The sequence below is a fragment of the Balaenoptera musculus genome, chromosome 4 (genome assembly GCF_009873245.2).
Source record: "Balaenoptera musculus isolate JJ_BM4_2016_0621 chromosome 4, mBalMus1.pri.v3, whole genome shotgun sequence".
NCBI classification, from domain to species: Eukaryota; Metazoa; Chordata; class Mammalia; order Artiodactyla; family Balaenopteridae; genus Balaenoptera; species Balaenoptera musculus.
In genome coordinates this window covers 53,340,738-53,364,794 of record NC_045788.1, presented here as the reverse complement: position 1 = coordinate 53,364,794, position 24,057 = coordinate 53,340,738, and the positions used below count along the sequence as shown (strand labels likewise).

At 34.3% G+C, this 24,057-nt stretch overlaps 1 protein-coding gene across 3 annotated transcripts in view; it reads right to left on the bottom strand.

Annotated features, from left to right (window-relative positions):
- NAALADL2 (N-acetylated alpha-linked acidic dipeptidase like 2) overlaps positions 1-24,057 on the bottom strand; it is a 1,542,421-nt gene that overhangs the window by 397,024 nt on the left and 1,121,340 nt on the right. For all 3 annotated transcript variants that reach the window (XM_036850518.1, XM_036850517.1, XM_036850516.1), the window contains one exon: positions 2,085-2,177. In XM_036850518.1, the coding sequence (XP_036706413.1) occupies positions 2,085-2,177 (93 nt within the window). The remainder of the gene's footprint in view (positions 1-2,084; positions 2,178-24,057) is intronic.

Genomic DNA, 24,057 nt, shown 5'->3' with positions numbered 1-24,057 from the left:
AGATTCACTACTAGAAAGATCTCCATGACACATTGATGGCTTCTGAATAATGTATATTGCTGACAATTGTCAGTAATAAGGTAGACTAAAAATGTATCTCCAGAGTTTCCTCTGATTTTGCCAGTGAATGTTGTTGGTACACAGCTTAATTTCCTTTATCAAGTAGCCCTACAATCTGTGTAAAAAGATTTTTCTTCATTAAGTGTCATTTCCTTAGGAGATGTCCCATAACTTGATGGTTAAGTGTACAGAGTTTAAAGCCTTCCTGCTTGGGTTTGAATCCAGGCCATTTAACTTACTAGTTATATGACCTTAGAAAGCTTATTTAGACTCTCATGCCTTAAATTCTTCAACCATAAAATGGGAATAAAAATAGTACATACATCATTCAGTTGTTTTGAGTTTTAAGTAAGTTACTATTTGTAAGGCACTTTGAATAACACCTGACACATAATAAGTACTACACATGTATGGAATGAATGAATCACACCTTGCCTTCATGGCATCAAAACACTACTTTACTGGAAACATAACTGTGTGAAACTATTTTAGTTTTCCACACTGATATTGGAACCAACAATGAATTTGATCTGTCAACAATTTATCAAAACTTAATTAACGGTATACACAGTGTGCCTGCAATGTTGAATTGATTCACTCATCTCCCAGATATGTATAAAAATTCTGTTTGGAATTGTCGGTATTCTGGATAAACCATATATAAAAACCTTAATACTAATTGATGGTTATTTCTAATTTTCAGAGTCATTAAATAAGAAAAGCATGTGAATGAACAGCCAATATTTTTGTGTAGAATTCAAATAAATAAAATTGAGAAGCTTTACATATTATACACTGAGGAATACTACTAGTAAATTGATTTTTTAAATTTGGGGTTTTTTTCTCCATTGAATTTCAATAAGGAAAGCTTTTTTTTTTATCCTATAGTGAGTATAATTTTGTACAGTTTGGTTTTTCAAAAATCACTAGCAAATGTAGCAATGATGATAAATATTTCTAATGCCTCAATTAGAGATCCTTATGATATAAATTTGTTGAAATGGTTGAAATGCAATAGTAACAACTTCCAAATTCATTTATATCTTGATATTATGATCAGAGGTTGTTCATCATTGTTACTGTAAGGAAATCAGAGAGAAGATGTCCATGAATTTTTAAAGAGTTGGCTGGCAGGAAACTTGATGGGAATGTAAAACTTGATCTCAGAATTTCCTGGGTTAGCAATTACGGAGTCAGTTTGACTAAAATCATGGAGAAGAATTATGCTCCAAGGATAACTTGAGTAAATATCCCAACCAAATCAATAGCAATGGCACAAATGTACTAAAAGACTACTGCATTCTACCATGTAAAACAAGCACAGCAGACAGTAATATGTCATTCAACCTCACAATATGTTCAGAAGTGTTGTTGTTAATTTGTTAATTAATATATTTGTCAGTTATTTTCACTTTTTTAGCCTATATAGTATCATCTGAAGATTCCATAAGCATCCCATAACCAGGTATAAAACTATTTAAAATGTAACCAGGTGATCCTTTTCATAAGCACCTTCAAAACCTAAGCCATGCAAACATTAGGCAGAATTGTCAGTGGACCAAGGGTCAGAGATGGGACACAGACTAACAATGAAAGATTTGAAAACCAAAATTTTTATTTTTTTAAAAACACATAATTAAAACTAAAATATTTCCTTTTTAAAAAAGTATTTTCTTGATATAAATAAAATCTTCAATGGTGTTAGAGTGAATAAAAGAAAAAGAAAACATTGGTTTCTATAGCTTTTACTCACAGGTACATGCCAATTTAACAAATCTAAACTCTGCTTTCTCCGTTTTGTTTTGTTTTCCCTCTTACACTCTCTACTATGATTTATCTTTGAAGAGATTTGGTAAGAAAGAATAAAGACCTGCTTCTTGGTTTTATATACCACCATTTAGAGTGGTATGAACTTGTAATTACCTCTAAAGTAGGACATTTAACTATGCTATAAAATTGTTACAGAGCATTTTCTTGTGATATTTCATATAAAGTGTAGATTATAAATATTTGGGTCTACTTACCTGGAGATGTCGAGCCCTTTAAATATCCAACAACATTAGTAACTGTTTCAAATTTTGTGACTGTCTGAATTTGCATGCTGACAATTCTTTCCTCTGGGGGGGGGGAAAGAAAATTAAAAGATACTTGTTTCTCTATATTCTGCTGTTTTTTTTTTCTTAAAGCATTCAAATTTATTTATCCAATATGATCAGATAAATAATTCCAAACAACTGATTTTTTCTAGATAACCAACGTTACACTTTTCGGCAAATATGTATTTGAAACTTTGTGTAGACGTTATTTTAGGTGCTTGTTATATAATGATGACTAAGATACAATTGCTAGCCTCATAGAACTGCAGAACCATAAATAGGCAATTCTAAATTTCACATTAAAAACTGCAGTGGGGTTCAACAGGAAAGCACACAGAATAAGACCTCAAGGAGATGTGGACAACTCATATTTTTAAAAAAGAAAAAAATCAGATAAAAATATTTTCAAAGAATTTTAAGTACTTGTCTAGCTTCAGAAAAATAGCATGTGAAGATGATTTAACTTTTTTTGTATGATTCATTATTACATTATCACATTGAAAACTATAAAGCATTACACAAATTAAAAGAATAGAGATTCTTAAAGCTACACTTATTTTCAAATCTTGGAGTTTTCATTTCTACCTGTGTTTGTAGGTCTCTCACCTCTCTACTAAATCTCTGCCACCTGCCCTGCCTCTTTGAGTTCTTCTATTCATGCTTGATATTCAAAAATTTTGACAACAAATAAGGCAAAGACACCAATCAGAAAGGACTTCGGTCACAGCCCTGAAGTGGTCTTTGAAGGTCTTTGGTGATGACATGTGTTAATCCTGTATTTGATGGATCCTGGGAAGTCTGGGGGCTCGGGGTGGGGGTGGGAAGGTGGTTTCTCTAGGAGAGGTCCAAGGGCAGCCAAGTGGTACTGTTGGGGAGAGGGTGGCAATTAGAAAGCAAGTAATGCAAAGTAGACATGCTATACTGATGGGCCTTCAAATGTCACTTCTTACTGCTATATGAGAACTGTTATGATAAGTTGCTTCTTTCTTTGAATGTGCCCTACTAACAATTTAAATAGAAAATCAGTACACTGAAAACATTATAACTAAACAAGAATAAAGAGACCTCAAGAGAGCACCTGAGTGCCTCATATAGGAGAAAAGGAAATCTGCTTACTGTGTATTGTGAGTATTGTAATCTGAGTATTGCAGTTCTAATTTACGTGCTATGCATTTCTGTTCATTTTTTTTTAAGTAGTATACTTTGTGGGTTTTTTTAGAGCAGTTTCAAAATACAGAAAAACTGAGCAGAAAACACAGAGTTCCCAAATACCCTGTCTCCCCTGCCCCTATTATTAACATCTTACATTAGCATGATCAATATGTTACCATTAATGAGACAATATTAATACATTCAGTCCATAATTTATATTAAGGGTCACTCTTTGTATTGTACACTCTATGGGTTTTGACATATGCATAATGCCATGCATCCACAATTATAGTATCATATAGAATAGTTTCATTGCCCTAAAAATTTCCTGTGCTATACCTGCTTATACTTTCCTCTCTCCCTTCTTCTTGAGCCCCTGGCAACCATTGATCTTTTAAATGTCTCTACAGTTTTGCCTTTTCCAGAATGTGATACATTTGAAATCATATGTTGGTTTTTAGTTATTAATTCCCTGTTCTAGGTTTGTTCCAAATTGTCCAGATAAATGAACTTTAGATGAGGCAATCATGAACTTATAGTTGTTGTTTTTAATACTTTCATCTTATTTTTGAGTTAGAAAACCAGAGAAGATTCTTCAGCTGTATCTAAGATTCAATATTAATTTCTTTTTCAAATTCAGCAGTGAGAAAACCTTATAACATGTACAAATGTAAGGCAAACTGCTTGAAATATTACCTTATGTGAATATAGTGCTTTACAATTTATATTTCCATTTGCACACACATATACTAATTCTCATTGGATCTCTTTTTCTCCGTGAAGCATTAATGAAGCTGTTATCCTTGCTACTGCATTTCATTTTAACCAGAGCCATACTGTTTTAATTAACATAACTTTATCATGACTGAAGTAATGGGTCCCCTACCACCACAACCATCGTCATCGTCTCTTTTAATTATTATTCAACTTGGGGGGATTTATGGACCACTACTTTCATATAAACTTTTATATTAGTTTGTCATATGCCATGGAAAGACATTTCAGGATTTCATTAGGATTGCATTAAATTAATAGAACGATTTGAGAAAATCATGCATTTTATCTATGAATATGGTATGCCTCTCAATTTATTTCAGTTGATTTTATGTCTTTTAATGAAGTTTTATATTTTTCTTTATAAAAGGTTTGCACAACTATTATTAAATTTATTTTTAATGTTTTCCTGCTATGTTAACAAAATATAGCATTTATAATTATTTTACTGTGTATAAGCATGATATTTAATTTCATATATTAGTCTTATAACAAAACTTCTTGTTAATCTCCTATAGGTTTTAATGGTTAATCTATAGGGTTTTTATTTTTGTTAATTTCACTGTAGATACATACCAAAAAATAGTTTTGCTTATTCCTTTTAAAACTGTATAGCTTTTATCTACTGCTCTCATCATTTTGTATAGGACTGCCAGTGCACTGTGGAATGGAGGCAGTAAAAGCAGCATTCCTTGGTCCTTTCCTTGTGTTCTTCACTTCTACAAAATGTTTCTACAACTGTGTTTTTTTTAAGTTGTTTGCTATAGGTGTCTGGGAAATTCCTTTTATAAGGAAGATCACTTTTGCTCTTCCTTTGCCAATAGATTTTAGCATAAACAGATGTTGAATCAACTTTTGAGATAATTGCAAGGCTTTTCACTTTACAATGTTAAAAATGCATGTATTTCTGGAATAAGTCCTTCTTGGTCATGATATATTTTCTGTCTTTGGTTACTAATATTTTCAGGATATATGCATATATATTTATAAGTGGCTTATTGATAATTATACTTCTCAATTTTTTCTTGTCTGATTTTGATCTGTGGATTATATAACCTCACAAATGTTTAGTGATCTTTGCTTCTTTTCATTGATTCTGTAAGAGTTTATGTAGCACAGACATTATCCATTTTACAAAGGAGTTAGTGTTCATATATAAAACTATTTCATCCTGGTATTTTTCGTGTGTGTTGAGGGGAGGAGTACATTTTCACTCAATGTATATTTTCATTTTATTTCACTTAATATTTTCAAATTATTAATGAATATAAGTAAATTCAGATTTTTACATGTTTATTTCTTCTAAATGCATTTAGCTGTTTGCTTTATTCTTATGCTTCAGAAAAATTATTGTCATTTAACTATAATTTTGTTTCCTTTCCTATTTCTAACATCAATTTACTTCTGTCTTTTTTTTCCCCCCTTCATCAGTTTTATTAGAATTTAGCTAATTTTTTAGAATTTTCAGAAAACCAGTTTTAGGATTTGTTGATCCTCAATATTTTTTTCTTTATTTTTTGTTTCAATATTATATTCTATGCTTATTAGTATCTTTGTTAAATTTTGCCTGAATATATTCTCTGGGTTTTTTTAACCTAAATTTTTAAGTTAAAATGCTTAGCTCATTACTTTTTAATCTTTATACATGTCTTTAAGGCTACAGATTTTCTATTGCAGTGAAGCACACTAATTTTGATATATGGTGTTATTATCTTACAAATTCTAGCATTTTAAATTTCTATGATAATTATTTCTATAATAAATGTATTAGTTCAATGAATTTTTAAAATATTCAAATATAAGGTGTGGGTTACTGTTTTAATATTGATACCTAGCTTAATTTAATTATGAACTGAGACCAAGGTCTATATACTACTGATACTTTGATTTTAGGTGAGTTTTGTGACCCTGTAGGCTATTACATCTGATAAATAGAGAATAAACATTTTTATACATGTTCCATATAAAGAATGTGCATTCTCTATTACAGGGATGTAGCATTTCAAATATAGGTCCAGTAAATCAAGCTTGAAAACTGTGTGGCTATAACTTTATTAACTGTTCTACATATTCTCTCCGTTAATTATTGAGACATGTTAAATTTTCCCATATGATGCTAATTTATCAATTTATCTTGGCAATAGTATAATATTTTTCCTTGTATATTTTTAGAATACTTAGTTACGTGTTTGCAGGTTTGTAATTGCTACAACTTCCTGATTTCTATATAGATTATACAGAACAATTATTCTTTATATTGTTTCTATCCCAATTTTTTCCCCTAAAGTCTCCCCCCCATTAATATAATTATTCCATCTTTCTTTTGCTTAGTATTTCTCCAATACTTATTTTCCTAGCATTGCATTTTCTTTTGTCAGGCCTCCCAGGGGCATTTCTGGCTTGGGCACAATTCTTATGCTAATTTTTTGGCTTGATGTTTCTATACTACAATGTTAATGAAAATTCTGAGCCAGGATTTTTTTATTTCTAGAGACATTAAAAAAGATTTTTAAAAAAATTTTTTATCCAGAGCTCAGGCAGAAGAAAGCTTTTCTCCACCAGTGGGTGGATTTCTTTCTAGTTTTCCTACTTCAGCTCCATGGTCCTGGTTTATATAGATGTTAGTTACAACTCCTTTCTCCCTATAGGCCCATAACCATGTCTTTTGTCCCCATGTGAGTTCTATATTGCCACTCTAATTTACCTAATTCACTGGGATCCATGACCTCCCAAAACCAGGTGACCAGAGGGTCAACTCTTCTGCTTATTTCTCTGATTTTTCATTCTGTCTTCATGTTTCCTCCTGGACATTTTACTTTCTTTTTTGATAGATGCTTTTAAAAACATTTTTTCTTATATCTCATACAGAGTTCCTAGACATTTGCATGAACAGATTTCAAATTATTTTACCTGCCCTCCTCTACATCCTGAAGTCTAAGAGTTTTATTTAAAAGAAACACAGAGGTCTGAGAAAGTTGAAGACAACCTTTTTTGCAAGGATATTATGATTACATTGGTTCTTTTCACCTGACAGAAGGACTTCCTTATGTGTCACAGGGCCAAGACCAGGTCCAAATAATGGCATGCAACATAGCAAAAAGCAGCTTTTCATCTATTTATTTACATCCCCACACATGATGTTGATCCTAATACACATTGTTTCATAGTATTCCATACCCATGTCTGAAAACAAATGTGCATAGAGCCTGTTTTCCTTCACTAAAAGCAGCACTATGATCACACTTTCAATTTTAATAATAAATACCAGTAAAATCTTGGATAAACTTTCACGTTCATATTGCTGTTGGCATTGCTAATTTAAACAACCCATAGGTAAAGTAATATTATTCTTCATAGCAATAATGTTAGCAATCTTGCACTTTGGAATTTATTCTACAAGAATAATTGTACTCTTTGCAGTATAATTATAATAGCAATTACAGAAAACAACATAGATTTCCCAAAGAGGAAAATTACTTAGAAAATTGCAATAAAATGTGTGGCTGTTAAAATATAAATTAATATGTAGAAACATGGGTACACTAGAAGTGAAAAGAACAGAATACAAATACAAATATACAGATATATATAATGATTGAACTTAGGTAAAATGTATATTTATGGTAACATATTTAAAAAGAGAGATTAATAACTTAAACATAAATTGGGTTAGGTAAAGACATTTCTCCAAAGAAAATATACAGATAGCCAAAAGGCACGTGAAAAGATGTTCAACATTGCTAATTATTAGAGAAATTCAAATCAAAACTACAATGAGATATCACCTCACACCAGTCAGAACGGCCATCATCAAAAAATCTGCAAACAAAAAATGCCGGAGAGGGTGTGGAGAAATGGGAACCCTCCTATACTGTTGGTGGGAATGTAAATTGGTACAGCCACTATGGAGAACAGTATGGATGTTCCTTAAAAAACTAAAACTATAGTTGCCATATGTTCCAGCAATCCCACTCTTGGGCATATGTCAGGAGAAAAACACAGTTCAAAAGGATACATGTACCCCAATGTTCATTGCAGCACTGTTTACAATAGCGAAGACATGGAATCAACTTAAATGTGCATCAACAGATGAATGGATAAAGAAGATGTGGTACATATATACAATGCAATATTATTCAGCCATTAAAAAGAATGAAATAATGCCATTTGCAGTGACATGGATGGACCTGGAGATTATCATACTAAGTGGAGTACGTCAGACAGAGAAAGACAATTATGTGATATCACTTATATGTAGAATCTAAAAAAATATGTTACAAATGAACTTATTTACAAAACAGAAACAGACTCACAGACTTAGAGAATGAACTTATGGTTATGAGAGTGGAAGGGTTGGGGGGGAGGGATAGATTGGGAGTTTGGGATTGACATTTACAACACTGCTATACTTAAAATAAAATGCCTTTCCATGAAAAGAAAATTAGGAGATATGGAAAAGGCAAGATCGTATAACTGATAAGCAAAGAAAACATAGATGATGAAAGAAGATCCATAGGTGATTGAGATATTGGATTTAGCAGACAAGGACTTTAAAATAACTATACTTGTTACCTGGGGGTGTAACTGGTGGGGGACTCCTAGGGGTGCTTGTTGTATTGTTTCTTGATCTGGGTGCTGGTTACATAAGTGTGTTCAACTGTGAAAAGTAAGTGGGCTATACAATTATGATTTGTGTTGTTTTCTGAATATGTCACATTTAATAAATTTATTTATGAAAAAAAATGTTTTTGGCTCCGTTGGGTCTTTGTTGCTGTGTGCGGGCTTTCTCTAATTGCGGTGAGTGCAGGCTTCTCATTGTGGTGGCAGGCTCTAGGCACGCGGGCTCTAGAGTGCAGGGTCAGTAGTTGTGGCACATGGGCTTAGCTGCTCTGCGGCACGTGGGATCTTCCTGGACCAGGGATCGAACCCGTGTCCTCTGCACTGGCAGGCGGACTCCTAACCACTGCGCCACCAGGGAAGTCCCTATAAGTCACATTTAAATGAAAAGGTTTAAAAGCTAAAATTGTTTGACCTAATGACCAGTGGCTTAGTTCTGAAAGATCTCTGTCTATAAAGTACAATCTATTAAAAGCACAAAACCTGCAAAAAAAAAGTCTTTTTTAAATGTGTGTAGTTTTAATTGAGATGTACTCTAAATGTAAAATACACACTGGATTTTGAAGACTTAGAATGAAAAAAGAATGTAAACTATATCATTACTAAGTTTGCATATTGATGACAATACATTGATAATATTTTGGATACACTGAATTAAATAAAATATGTTATTAAAGTTAAAAAATAAATAAAATAAATAAGTTGGGTTAGGAAGTCCTGCCTGTGTCAGTTGGGGTGAAACATTGTCATAAAGAGGCTTAAGCAAACCTGAACTCTGGGCATTTATTTCTCTTTTCCAAATCCCAGGGATGGTGGAATTAAAACCTTAAGGGGATTATCTTCTCCTTATAACATCAGATCTCTGAAAACTGGGGCTTCCTGGTGAACCAGCAGAAAATGATGGTGGTTTAGAATAGTTTCATTGTACCTGGAACACAGTGACTCTCTCTCATTATACAAACCCATGAAGATATAAACTGGGGCCTGACTTCAGGTCTGCCCTCCTATAAGTCACAAGAAGATGGCTAATTCCTCCAGGGCAACATGGACTCCCAAACTAAAGTATCTAGATATCTGAGATCCACACCCTCATAAAAGAAAGTTAACACAATGAACACATATAATACTCAAAGTAAACATATTAAAACACACAGTACCTTAATTTAAGAATACGCATTATAACTAAACTCGCTAAAAGAAAATGGACTGCATTAGCAATAAGAAACAACTTGAAAACATTTTTTTAAAAAGGGGAAATAAGAAGTATGAAAAATAGAATAATTGAAAGAAATATACCAATAGGTAGAGAGAGTAGAGAGAGATGGTAAGGAATAGATAGATATAAATGAAAAATAAATTCAAGATATAGAAGATCAGATTCAGAATTTTTTCCAAGAAACCACAGAAAGGAATGAAAACATAAAATATAAACATACAAGTAAAAGATGCAATGAATAGAAACGGGAGTTCTAGAAAGAACACCAGAAGGAGGAAAAACAAATGGAGGAGAGAAAATAGTTGAAGAAAATATTTATTTTTATTATTATTTTTCCAGAGGAGAGGAGAAGCATCTACATACTTTAGCACAAAATTTAAAGGCATGAAAGATAAAGAAAAAAATACTAAAAGTTCCCCAAGTCAAAAAGTAGACTGCTTACAGAAAAAACAAGAATCAGATTGGTACTAAGCATGTCAAAAACAACATAATACAAGAAGGTCATAAGTTAATGTTGTTAAAGAAATAAAAAATAGCAAGAGGAAATTTGAACCTAGAATATTTGGCAACAAGGAAGTGAGGGCAATCTAGGCATCCAGTTTTGGAATAATGGATATATCAAATAGAGTAAAGCTACTCTTTAAATATTCTATAGCACTTAGAAGCAATGAAGTAAATGTACCTTTGACAACATGGATAAATATTAACTACAGACTGCTAAATGAAAAGAAAAGAGTAAGAAAGAAAATAAATATACTGCTCAAGAATATTTATGTGAATTAAACATTCATGTACTCATAAACAATGTATGTTTTCTTCTTCTTCCTCTTCCCTTCCTTTCTCTTCATGAGTGAATCAGTCTTAAAGCCATTACATGGGTTGGTCAAGGTTAGCACCTCTGACAGTGGCAGTAGAAGATGATGCCACTGTGGCCCAGAGCAAGGGGTTGAAGACCATGTGAGGAAAGGAAGGAATCCAAATGGGTTGGGGTAGTTTAGCACAGGGTATCAGGGCCCAAGCATGAGGAGGATGTTGTGTATGTGTGTGTGTATGCAAGTCTGAATATGGAAAGGAAAGCAACTGTCAGGGGGAACAGTGTAATGAGAAAAGTCATTAAAGCTGACTAAGGTTATCCCCATTTAAGAGCTGAACAACACACAGTGTGGGAGCCTGAGCGGGGTGCATTTCAGATGGGGAATAGGCAGAGCACTTGATATAGGGTAAATAGTCCATGTGTGACAGTGCCTGGCTTGGCTGTCACAGTCATAATGGAATGGGAAAGGCATTCTTGTAGAGGAAGAAGGAAAGGCATCAAATGTTTACACTCAAGGGAACTGATTACTCAAGTATATATATTCAGAATAATGAGAAGCAGATTTCTCACTCTCAGAGATGGGATTTACAAACATGAAAGGAGAAAAACACTAGGTATTGATATGTACTGATGGTTTTTCAGATAGAGAGATAGATATAGATGTAAATCTATGTGTGTGTGTATATATATATTCATACATATTTATATCAAAATATAATATCAAAATATATATTTTCCTATCTTTGTTTACTAAGAGGTACTGAAAAAAGCAACACTCCAATAGCAATGAGCACATCTAGAATCCACATCTTGTTTTCTAGACAGTACTCTCCACTCAAAGGAACTAGGGATCATTTAGGAAAAAGCTGGTAACAGGGTTGGGGTGGGGAAATACAACATGATTTGGTATACCTTGCTGTGTCAAAAACCAAGGAAATACACAAAGAATTCTGAGGAAACATCAAAGGACACCGAATCCAGGTAGAAATTGCTGCTACTGGCTGACCTAGGACAATTTGAGTATCAAAATAAAAATAGGGGGGCTTCCCTGGTGTCGCAGTGGTTGAGAATCTGCCTGCCAATGCAGGGGACACGGGTTCGAGCCCTGGTCTGGGAGGATCCCACATGCCGCAGAGCGCCTGGGCCCGTGAGCCACAACTACTGAGCCTGCGCGTCTGAAGCCTGTGCTCCGCCACGAGAGGCCGCGACAGTGAGAGGCCCGCGCACCGCGATTAAGAGTGGCCCCCTCTCACCGCAACTAGAGAAAGCCCTCGCACAGAAACGAAGACCCAACACAGCCAAAAATAAATAAATAAATAAATTTATTTAAAAAAAAATAAGATTGAATCATAATCCATTGAATAAATTAGGAATATAAATCTTCATTATGTAATACATTGATACTGTATTTATAAGTAAAGAAACATACAAACAAGAAAAAGAAAGTTCTTCTTTACAGCAAAATGCCGACTAATAAAAGTAGACAGGATGATGGACTTAGAAGGTCACTGCTGGCATCATCTTGGAAATGACTACTTGAGCAAAAAAACATCAGTGAACATTGAAACTACTGGGTGAAGGTAGAAATGGTGGGGGTACGATGTTTGCATAACTTCAAGTGCTATTGATTATAAAAAAAGAATAGAGAGTAACTTTAATGAGATCTGGTGGACACCAGCTTAATCAAGTGGTCAAAGTTAGCTTTACCAGTAATGGAACAAATTAATATTAGCAATCGGAAAACAGTCTCACTTCCATAATATTGCTGCCAAGGGTTCAGAGCCTGAATTTATTCATGAGAAACATCAGGTAAACCCAAACTGGGGAACATTCTGAAGATAACTGGCATGTAAGTTTTAAAGGGATAAAGCAATGAAAGTAAAAAAAAAAAGTTAGAAACTGTTCCAGTTTGAAGGAAATTTGAGACTTGATAACTCGCAACACATGATCCTAGTTTAGATCTATTTGTTATTTAGGACATTATTGGGACAAGTGGCAAAAGCTGAATGGGGGCTACGTAGTGCATGATAGAAATGTATCAAAGTTTAATTCCTGTTTGTAACGGTGCTGCTGTTTGTGCAAGAGAATGTCACTGTTTGCTGGAGAATTCAGATGCAACTGTTTATCATGTCTGCAGCCTACACTTGGGTAGTTGAGGAAGAAATTTCTTTGTGCTATTCTTGCAACTTTTCTGTAAGCTTGAATGTATTCCAAAATAATAAAAATACTTCTGAAATTAGAAAATCCTGGGGAACATTTAGATGCAGTTTATTATTTGAAAAGTCGGTGCATGTGTATGTGTGTATGTATTCTTACTTTAAGATAACATTTCCAGCTCACATTTACCAAATGTTTTCTGTCTTTCATGTTCCATAGTTGGATGGAAGCTTTAAATTTGACATGTGAAGTTCAAAAGATTTCAAGATGACAAAAATGTGTTCCACTCAGAGAATATTTGTATTCAAATAGGGTGAGGAGTGTCAGAGCTAAGAGACATAAAAGCAGCTACCTCTCTCCAGTCCTTAATTTCATCATGTGCAGAAATTATGTTCCAGTGATAATTCTGTCTTGCAGTTTTGTTGCTATCATGAAGGATCAACTGATTCTCAGTCATCTTCTTCCCCAATAGCTAACAAAGCTTCATCTCCACCTGCGCTGTAAGCTTACCCAGTATCTAGGAAAAATCCCAACCTTCTTTAGAGAGGTTTGAGGACTAACAATTGCTGCTAATTCTTGAGTCCCAGCTGCAATAATTAGGCATTTGTTGCTTTCCTGAATTTAGAATAGAACTTCTAGGATTGGGACTCTGAATTATTTTCTATTTTTTCAATTTTATTGCACCCCAGGGACAGGAATCTTCTCTAGAACCACAGTTTTGATGACTGGACTTTTGTAGTCTGCTTACATCTTTCCTAAATGCCAACTGCTTGCCTAACTATCTGAGTATAAAATTTCTGGATTATATATCATCATAATTTTTATAGCTTTTTGGGTACTCCATTTTTCCACATGGGATCTCCCTATTGCCAAAGTTGTTTCTGAACAAACACTAGTGACTGGACAACATATGTTCTAGACTAAAGGTCTTATTTTCTTATTTTAAATATTTATCAATTGATATAGCATACACTGACCAATCAGAATGGATTGGCAGCAAATAACTAGAATGTCCAAACCAATGGATACAAACTTATATCAGACCTGCCCCAGACACCATGTTCTTCCTGCCATATTGGAATTTTCTCAGAAATTACATTTTACTATATCCTCCAGTGAATGTAACCTTATGCAAGGGGGTAATTCTAGTCTTAAGACCCAACTCTGTCCACTATGCCCCACTTCACCTGAATCAATGGGGCATGCCCTACCATGTCCTGGATACTGACAAAAACATCAGCTACAAGAAAATGTCCTTAAAAAATTTTATCCTCTAATTACATAATGAGTTTTCTATTATAAACATTAAGAATTAATTTCAAGTTTACAGGAAATACAAGGATTAGAAGAATTAGTTGAATAAAAATCATAAGAAGCAACCTACAAATCTAGACAATAAGACACATGCAGGACCAGTGACTTGGTCCCACAAATGAGTGTCAAAAGAGGAAAAGAGGATCATACTGTATTAGAAGAAATACAATTTTTAGGCCTCAACTGGATATTGGTTTGGATAAACCCACTGTACAAGACTACAGTGATTACTAAAACTTAATATAGTCTGTGTATTAAAAATGATTAAGTTTACTATCATGAAAAAGTGGTAATAATTAAACAATTTTCAAACTAGTATGTATAGTATGATCTCATTTTGGCTATATATATACATTTATATCTAAATCTATAGGAATTTATATCAAGGTGTTCAAAGCAATAATTACTGGGTGTAAAAAATGTGTTCTAGACTGAATTGTGTCTCATAAAATTCATATATTGAAGCCCTCAACTCCAGTCTGGGTCTATGTGAAAACAGGGCCTTTAAGAAGGTAATTAAAGTTAAAAGAGATCTTAAGAATGGTACTCTATTCTGATAGGACTGGTGGCCTTATAAAAAGAGGGACAGACAGAAGAGATCTGTTACTCTCTCCGTGTGTACATAGAGAAAAGGCCATGGAGAGAAGGCAGTCGTCTGTAAGCCAGGAAGAGAGCTCTCACCATAAGGCTAATTTTCTGGCACTTTGTGTCTGGCACTTCTCAGCTCCAGAATTGTGAGAAAATAAATATCTGTTGTCTAATGCATCCAGTCTGTGGTAACTTACTATGCAAGCTTAAAATGACTAACACAGAATGTATTGATTTTTTTCATATTTTTGCTTATCTCTTTTCTAACTCAATGTGCAGTAACCATTTTTGTAATAACAGAAATTACATTTTAAAAAAAGTAAAAATATGCATGAATATTCCCTAAATATGCTGTAGTACTGTAAAATTTTGGTTCTGAAAAAGTGAGACAAGCAAACAGATACTGAACAAAAAACATTTGCTTGGTCAGTTTCACCACGAACTTTTCGGCAATAGTAGCTAACCCCTCTTTAGTGAACACATATACACAGAAAAATCCACGTGTGCATGTACTCTTCAGAGCTTGCATGCAGTTGGAAAAAACATTTAAAGTTTAACTAAATATTATTCTTTTAAACTAGCAAAATTATCTAAATAGGAAGATATTTTGAGGAGTGTGAACTCGACAACAAAAATAGCTTTTACCTTCTTTGTATCCCTTATAAGAGTGTATTGACAGTAACACAATAATAGTGGGGGACTTTAACACCTCACTTACACCAATGGACAGACCAACCAAACAGAAAATTAATAAGGAAACAGAAGCTTTAAATGACACAGTAGACCAGAGAGATTTAATTGATATTTATAGGACATTTAATCCAAAAACAGCAGACTACACTTTCTTCTCAAGTGCACACAGAACATTCTCCAGGATAGATCACATCTTGGGTCACAAAACAAGCCTCAGTAAATTTAAGAAAATTGAAATCATATCAAGCACCTTTTCTGACCACGATGCTATGAGATTAGAAACAAATTACAGGGAAAAAACGTAAAAAACACAAACATATGGAGGCTAAACAATACGTAACTAAATACCCAAGAGATCATTGAAGAAATCAAAGAGGAAATCAAAAAATACATAGAGACAAATGGCAATGAAAACATGATGATCCAAAACCTATGGGATGCAGCAAAAGCAGTTCTAAGAGGGAAGTTTATAGCAATACAATCCTACCTCAAGAAACAAGAAATATCTCAAATAAACAATCTAACCTTATACCTAAAGGAACTAGAGAACGAAGAACAAACAAAACCCAAAGTTAGCAGAAGGAAAGAAATCATAAAGATCAGAGCAGAAATAAATGAAATAGAAACAAAGAAAACAATAGCAAAGGTCAATAAAACTAAAAGCTGGTTCTTTGAGAAGATAAACAAAATTGGTAAACCATTAGCCAGACTCATCAAGAAAAAGAGGGAGAGGACTCAAATCAATAAAATTAGAAATGAAAAAGGAGAAGTTACAACAGACATCGCAGAAATACAAAGCATCCTAAGAGACTACTACAAGCAACTCTATGCCAATAAAATGGACAACCAGGAAGAAACGGAAAAATTCTTAAAAAGGTATAACCTTCCAAGACTGAACCAGGAAGAAACAGAAAATATGAACAGACCAATCACAAGTAATGAAATTGAAACTGTGATTAGAAATCTTCCAGCAAACAAAAGTCCAGGACCAGATGGCTTCACAGGTGAATTCTATCAAACATTTAGAGAAGAGCTAACACCCATCCTTCTCAAACTCTTCCAAAAAATTGTGGAGGAAGGAGCACTCCCAAAGTCATTCTATGAGGCCACCATCACCCTGATACCAAAACCAGACAAAGACACTACAAAAAAAGAAAATTACAGACCAATATCAGTGATGCATATAGATGTAAAAATCCTCAACAAAATACTAGCAAATAGAATCCAACAACACATTAAAAGGATCATACACCATGATCAAGTGGGATTTATCCCAGGGATGCAAGGATTCTTCAATATACGCAAATCAATCAATGTGATACACCATATTAACATACTGAAGAATAAAAACTGTATGATCATCTTAATAGATGCAGAAAAAGCTTTTGACAAAATTCAACACCCATTTATGACAAAACCCTCCAGAAAGTGGGCATAGAGGGAAGCTACCTCAACATAATAAAGGCCATATACGACAAACCCACAGCAAACATCATTCTCAATGGTGAAAAACTGATAGCATTTCCTCTAAGATCAGGAACTAGATACGGATGTCCAATCTCACCACTATTATTCAACATAGTTTTGGAAGTCCTAGCCACGGCAATCAGAGAAGAAAAAGAAATAAAAAGAATACAAATTGGAAAAGAAGAAGTAAAACTGTCACTGTTTGCAGATGACATGATACTATACATAGAGAATCCTAAAGATGCCACCAGAAAACTATTAGAGCTAATCAATGAATTTGGTAAAGTTGCAGGATACAAAATTAATCACAGAAATCTCTTGCATTCCTATACACTAATGATGAAATATCTGAAAGAGAAATTAAGGAAACACTCCCATTTACCATTGCAACAAAAAGAATAAAACACCTAGGAATAAACCTACCTAGGGAGACAAAAGAACTGTTTGCAGAAAACTATAAAACACTGATGAAAGAAATTAAAGATGATACCAACAGAAGGAGAGATATACCATGTTCTTGGATTGGAAGAAACAACATTGTGAAAATGGCGATACTACCCAAAGCAATCTACAAATTCAATGCAATCCCTATCAAATTACTAATGGCATTTTTTACAGAACTAGAACAAAAAATCTTAAAATTTGTATGGAGACACAAAAGATCCTGAATAGCCAAAGCAGTCTTGAGGGAAAAAAACGGAACTGGAGGAATCAGACTTCCTGACTTCAGACTATACTACAAAGCTACAGTAATCAAGACAATATAGTACTGGCACAAAAACAGAAATATAGATCAATGGAACAGGATAGAAAGCCCAGAGATAAACCCACCCACCTATGGTCACCTAATCTATGACAAAGGAGACAAGGATATACAATGCAGAAAAGACAGCCTCTTCAATAAGTGGTGCTGGGAAAACTGGACAGGTATGTGTAAAAGAATGAAATTAGAACACTCTCTGACACCATACACAAAAATAAACTCAAAATGGGTTAGAGACCTAAATATAAGACCAGACACTATAAAACTCTTAGAGGAAAACATAGGAAGAACACTCTTTGAGATAAATCACAGCAAGATCTTTTTTGATCCACATTCTAGAGTAATGGAAATAAAAACAAAAATAAACAAATGAGACCTAATGAAACTTAAAAACTTTTGCAAAGCAAAGGAAACCATAAACAAGATGAAAAGACAACCCTCAGAATGGGAGAAAATATTTGCAAATGAATCAATGGACAAAGGATTAATCTCGAAAATATATAAACAGCTCATGCAGCTCAATATTAAGAAAACAAACAACCCAATCCAAAAATGGGCAGAAGACCTAATTAGACATTTCTCCAAAGAAGACATACAGATGGCCAAGAAACAAATGAAAAGCTGCTCAACATCACGAATGATTAGAGAAATGCAAATCAAAACTACAATGAGGTATCACCTCACACTGGTCAGAATGGCCATCATCAAAAAGTCTACAAACAATAAATGCTGGAGAGGGTGTGGAGAAAAGGGAACCCTCTTGCACTGTTAGTGGGAAGGTAAATTGATATAGCCACTATGGAGAAGAGTATGGAGGTTCCTTAAAGAACTAAAAATAGAATTACCATATGACCCAGCGATCCCACTACTGGGCATATACCCAGAGAAAACCATAATTCAAAAAGACACATGCACCCCAGTGTTCATTGCAGCACTATTTACAATAGCCAGGTCATGGAAGCAACCTAAATGCCCATTGACAGATGAATGGATAAAGAAGTTGTGGTACATATATACAATGGAATATTACTCAACCATAAAAAGGAAAGAAATTGGGTCATTTGTTGAGATGTGGATGGATCTAGAGACTGTCATACAGAGTGAAGTAAGTCAGAAAGAGAAAAACAAATATCGTACATTAACGCATATATGTGGAACCTAGAAAAATGGTATAGATGAACTGGTTTGCAGGGTAGAAATTGAGACTCACATGTAGAGAACAAATGTATGGAAACCAAAGGGGGAAAGTGGTGGGGGGTGGGTGGTGGTGGTGTGATGAATTAGGAGATTGGGATTGACATGTATACACTAATATGTATAAAATGGCTAACTAATAAAAACCTGCTGTATAAAAAAAAAAGAAAAAAAAAGAGTGAAAATTAACACATTTTTATACATCTTTCTACCCAGTCTACATATCACAAATCATCCAATTAGTCAGCAGACTAACCATCTGTAACACTATCTGTGCTGCAAAGTTTTCCTTTGTCCATCCAGATCTACCTTCACCCTTTACCCAGCTCTCTGCCCCAGGAGTCTCACCTCTGTGGAGTACATATACCTGGCTCCTTTACACTTGGCTTCAAGTTGATTTTAGTAAATGGAAGGCATCAACACGTGATCAGCAAATTGGGTAAGAGAAAGATTATTAATTTTCCATCACCCTTCTGGCTGGTCACTTGCTGGCAGTGACTGCATTCCTTATCTGAAAGCCATAGGTCCAACAGACTACCCTCTCCTGCCACTCAAGGACTTGCCATTTCCTGTAACTACTCTCTCTTCTTACTCCTTCAAGTTTAGGGGGAGTAACAATTACTAGCCACCCTTTTCTATTTCCCTTTTCAGATCCACACTTTTCCATAATCTCCCTGATTAAATTTCCTTGGGTTGCACAGTTTTAGCATATCATTGATTTCCTGATGGCAACCTGATTTATATGTTGACCAATCTGGGTATATTCACTGAGTCATCTATATGTGTTGCCAGGAAATAAATGAATGGAGAGGAGGAGAAGGGTGCCTTTTCTAGGAATATGGTGGGCTAGGATATTCAGACCAACCTTCCCACTGAACATAATTAAAAATGTTGAATAAAATGCGTAACAAATCTGTTAATGGCATCTAAGATCTAGCAAGAAAGTAAGGAATTACTAGATCAAAATATAGGTTGTGATGGGAAGCCAGATAAGTAAAGTAATAAAACTGCTTTTCAACCTGAGGGAATTTACAAAACCTGGAGAACTTTTTAATCTTGATAGCCTCGTGAGATACAAAGGTCAAATGAAAAAGCCCTGAGCCTGTCCAAGTTGGAGAGAAGAAAGTAGTTCCATAAAAAGAGACTTTTCCTCCATAAAGTAGGAATCCTAAAGGACAGCTCTCTCCACTCCCTTCCAAGGGACCTACCATGGGGCAGAGCAGGAGAGGGGATACCTAAGAAGCTATAATTCTAGGGTAACTCTAAAAGAATACAAAAAGTATTTATAACTTCTAAAATAATAGAGGAAAAACCTAATGACAAAAAAATCTAAAACTAAAAAGAGATATAAAATAAGAGGAAAACATAATATACGGTACAAAGAAGAAACCCAAATCAGGGTGAAAAATATAAGCATAAATACATTAGTAATCACATTAAATGGATTAGATGCTCCAGTTAAAAGATGATCAGATTGTAGGTAAAATGAAAATTATTTGTTATCAAGAAGACATGTTAAAATATAAAGATACAGAAAGGTTGAAAGTAAAAAAAAGATATAGCATAAAGACACTAACCAAAAAAAAAGAAAAAGAAAAAGCTAATGTAGTTAAATTAGAATCAGGTCAAATCAAATTTAAGACATGCATTATAGATATAAAGATCACTTCATCTGATAAGTGTTTCAACTAACCAGGAAGATTTGATATATTTGAATTTATAAACATCTAAGAAATGAACTCAAAATATATAAATCAAAAATTGATAGAACTACAAGATAAAATAAACAAATAGATACTTATAGTAGGAAATTTTAGCACTAAAAATAAGATACAGAATATTTGAATGACCTGACTAAGGTACTTGGTCTAAATCGATACATATAAAACTCTACACCTGACAACTACACAGTACACATTCTTTTTAAATTCTCATGGGACACTAATCAAATCCTGGGCTATAAAGAAAACCTGAAAGAATTGAAATCATACAGAAATAAAGTAGAAACAATACATTCTAACGAAAATCCAAGTTGTTTATCTCTTCCTCAGAAGAGTATGATATCCCGATACCAAATACCATATAACTGCCTAAAGCATAGCAGAGAGTCAGGGCACTTCCAACTGGAGTAGAACTCCAAAGGGCTCTTTATGGAGGAGATGGCACTTGCACAGAGCTTTAGAGTATACTGGGGTTTTACAACTTGCAAGACATATCTGGATAATACTAAATAGAATAACAGGAAGAAATTGTGGCTACATGAAGGGAATAGCAAGATATAGAACCAGAAAGGCATTCAGGAATCTCTGGCAGTTTCTAGGATAGTAAATGACAATGGTCACCCATTATGAAAAAAGGATTATGAAAAAATGATCCTCAAAATATAAAGATAGGGTATGCTCTGATGGATTTATACATAAACTACAAAATTTAGTTGGAGCTTCTATAATTTGGAAACAGTACAGGTACTTAAGAAACGATGTGATAAGAATGTAAGAAACTAAAAAATTGCTGAGAAACATTAAAAATTGGAAAATACTTGTTAAAGTAATTTTGCTTCAGAGTGGGTATTTCAGATTGTCTCTAGGTCTTCCAGCAAACAAACAAACAAAACTCTAGACTGGATCTAAGCTGAATCATTTCCTAAAATCAAAACCGTCAAGACAGAAAACTAGAAACCTGAGAAGTTCTGGTGAATGACATCTGTGTCTCCCTCCCTAAACCCAACCTGTACTCCCCGGGAAACAGAGAATTGACTGTACTTTCTGTGGACTTTGGATAATAGGTTTCCCACCTGCGTTCACTCTGTTTAAGACCCTTGATGAACAGACCTTCAAAGTGATTTCTGAAGCTTTTTTTCCCTTTTGTCTGAGGACTGCAGACTGGCAGCTCATGAAGGCTGATCTTTAGTTCCACAGATTACTCTGTTATCGGCTTCCTGCTCAGACTCCTAGGTTCACTGTGCAACTGGCGGCTTGAAGAGCCATAAAATTGGGGTGTCATCAGTGCCATTTAGTGATCCCTAACATCTAGCTTGCATCTGTCACAAGACCTATGAGTCTTTCCTACAGTAGTCTAGCTCACTGAATTTTTTTTTAAAAAGAGTGGCCATCATATCTACATGAATGCTGTATAGAAGTTATCTGAGTACATTACATTTTTCCTCGTATTCTTCTGGATATTTCCCTCCATGTTGATGGCTAGAAGTTATTAAAGCCCACCCTGCCCTAAAACAAGTCTTCAATTCTCTGACTTTTTAAAAAATCTACTGGGGAATTCTCTTTTACAAAGCCTCTAAAAGCCAAGCCACACCATATCACATCCATACCACTCCATTATCTACTTAAGACACACACACACACACACACGTATATCTCAAGACATTCTTTTACCAGAATAGCACAACGTACTCCTGGATCTTTTCACATACAGCAACACTGAGGCTACTCTGAACAGGAGAGTTAGTCTCATATGTAACAAAAAGCAATGCTGGACTTAACCTGTACTAACATTCCTTGTTAGTGGATATTTCCTTAAAAGCTAATATGTATTATTTGCCAAAAAATTTTTAGAATAACCACACTTTGTAGATAATATGTTCAATACTTCTTTTTACATTTCCGTTCAAAGAATGAAAATAATACATACTTTCAAGTGGCTGTTAACAAATTAGAAATATAGATCTTCAAAATTCATTTGAAATATGTGAAAATTATAAAAATTATCAGAGAACATTATATTACTCTGATAAAAATAATTTTGAGGGCTTCCCTGGTGGCGCAGTGGTTGGGAGTCTGCCTGCCAATGCAGGTGACACGGGTTCGAGCCCTGGTGTGGGAAGATCCCACGTGCCGCGGAGCAGCTAGGCCCGTGAGCCACAATTACTGAGCCTGCGCGTCTGGAGCCTGTGCTCCGCAACAAGAGAGGCCGCGATAATGAGAGGCCCGCACACCGCGATGAAGAGTGGCCCCCGCTTGCTGCAACTGGAGAAAGCCCTCGCACAGAAACGAAGACCCAACAGAGCCATAAATAAATAAATAAATAAATAAATAAATAAATAAATAAATAAATAAATAAATAAATAAATAAATAAATAAATAAATAAATAAAAATAAATTAAAAAAAAAAAGAATTTGCCAGAAAGTGACATGATTGGATGTGCATTTTAAAAAAAAATAATAATAATTTTGAACAAAGAACATATATAATTGTGAATAGGGAAATAGTAGTTATATATAGCTATGTATATATATATCCATTTGAAGATATATGATCCAAATTTACTTATGTGAAAACTTATCACTAATGACACTAAATTTTATGCATCCTAGTAAGTCAGTTTTTTCTATCTATCAAAAGTAATTCAAACATATTACAATATTTCTTTAAGCACAATTCATTAATGTTTTTCACCCTAAATTACATTAACAGATTTTATACTTTCTCATCTCATTTTTTTCACTATAGTCATGGTTTTTAACAACAAGCTCAGATTGATATCTGAAAATTCACATTTCCATGTATTGATTGACTCTCAAGGACAAAGACTGACAATATATAATCAATGGGTAAGACCTACAAAAGTCATGGAAAATTAAATGGTGTCAATATCCAATTATCTAATCAATGCAACAAATCTGTATATATTGGGGCAAGAAACTTTTCTCCTGCTTCCTTTTCTATTCCTCATACAATTTTCTTAGCTCTTCCAGGACTTGCCCTACAAATACCATCCTCTTCACTTCACTTAGCTGAGTCTATTTCATGCATATAGATATTTAATTATTTTGTTTAGTGTGGTTTTACAGTATCAGTTGTGTAGCTTTTGTTTGCAAGTAACTGAAAATCGAACATAAGTTGACAAAAAAAAAAAAGAAAGGAAATGTACTGACTCATATATATGGCTAATTCAGTAGATTTGGCTTTTAGACAAGGCTTTATTTAGGCATCAAATGATGTGGACAAGAGTCAGTCTCTCTCTCACACTCTCTCTCTCCACATTATTCACCTACCCCTTCCTTGTGTTGGTTCCATTTTCAGGTATTATACTCAAGGTCCCAGAAAGGCTATTGAAAGATCCCAGGGCTATATGCTTTCTTCTTCAGCTCTACTGTTAAAGTTAGCCATTATTCAAAGTCCAGAAGTTGAGTCA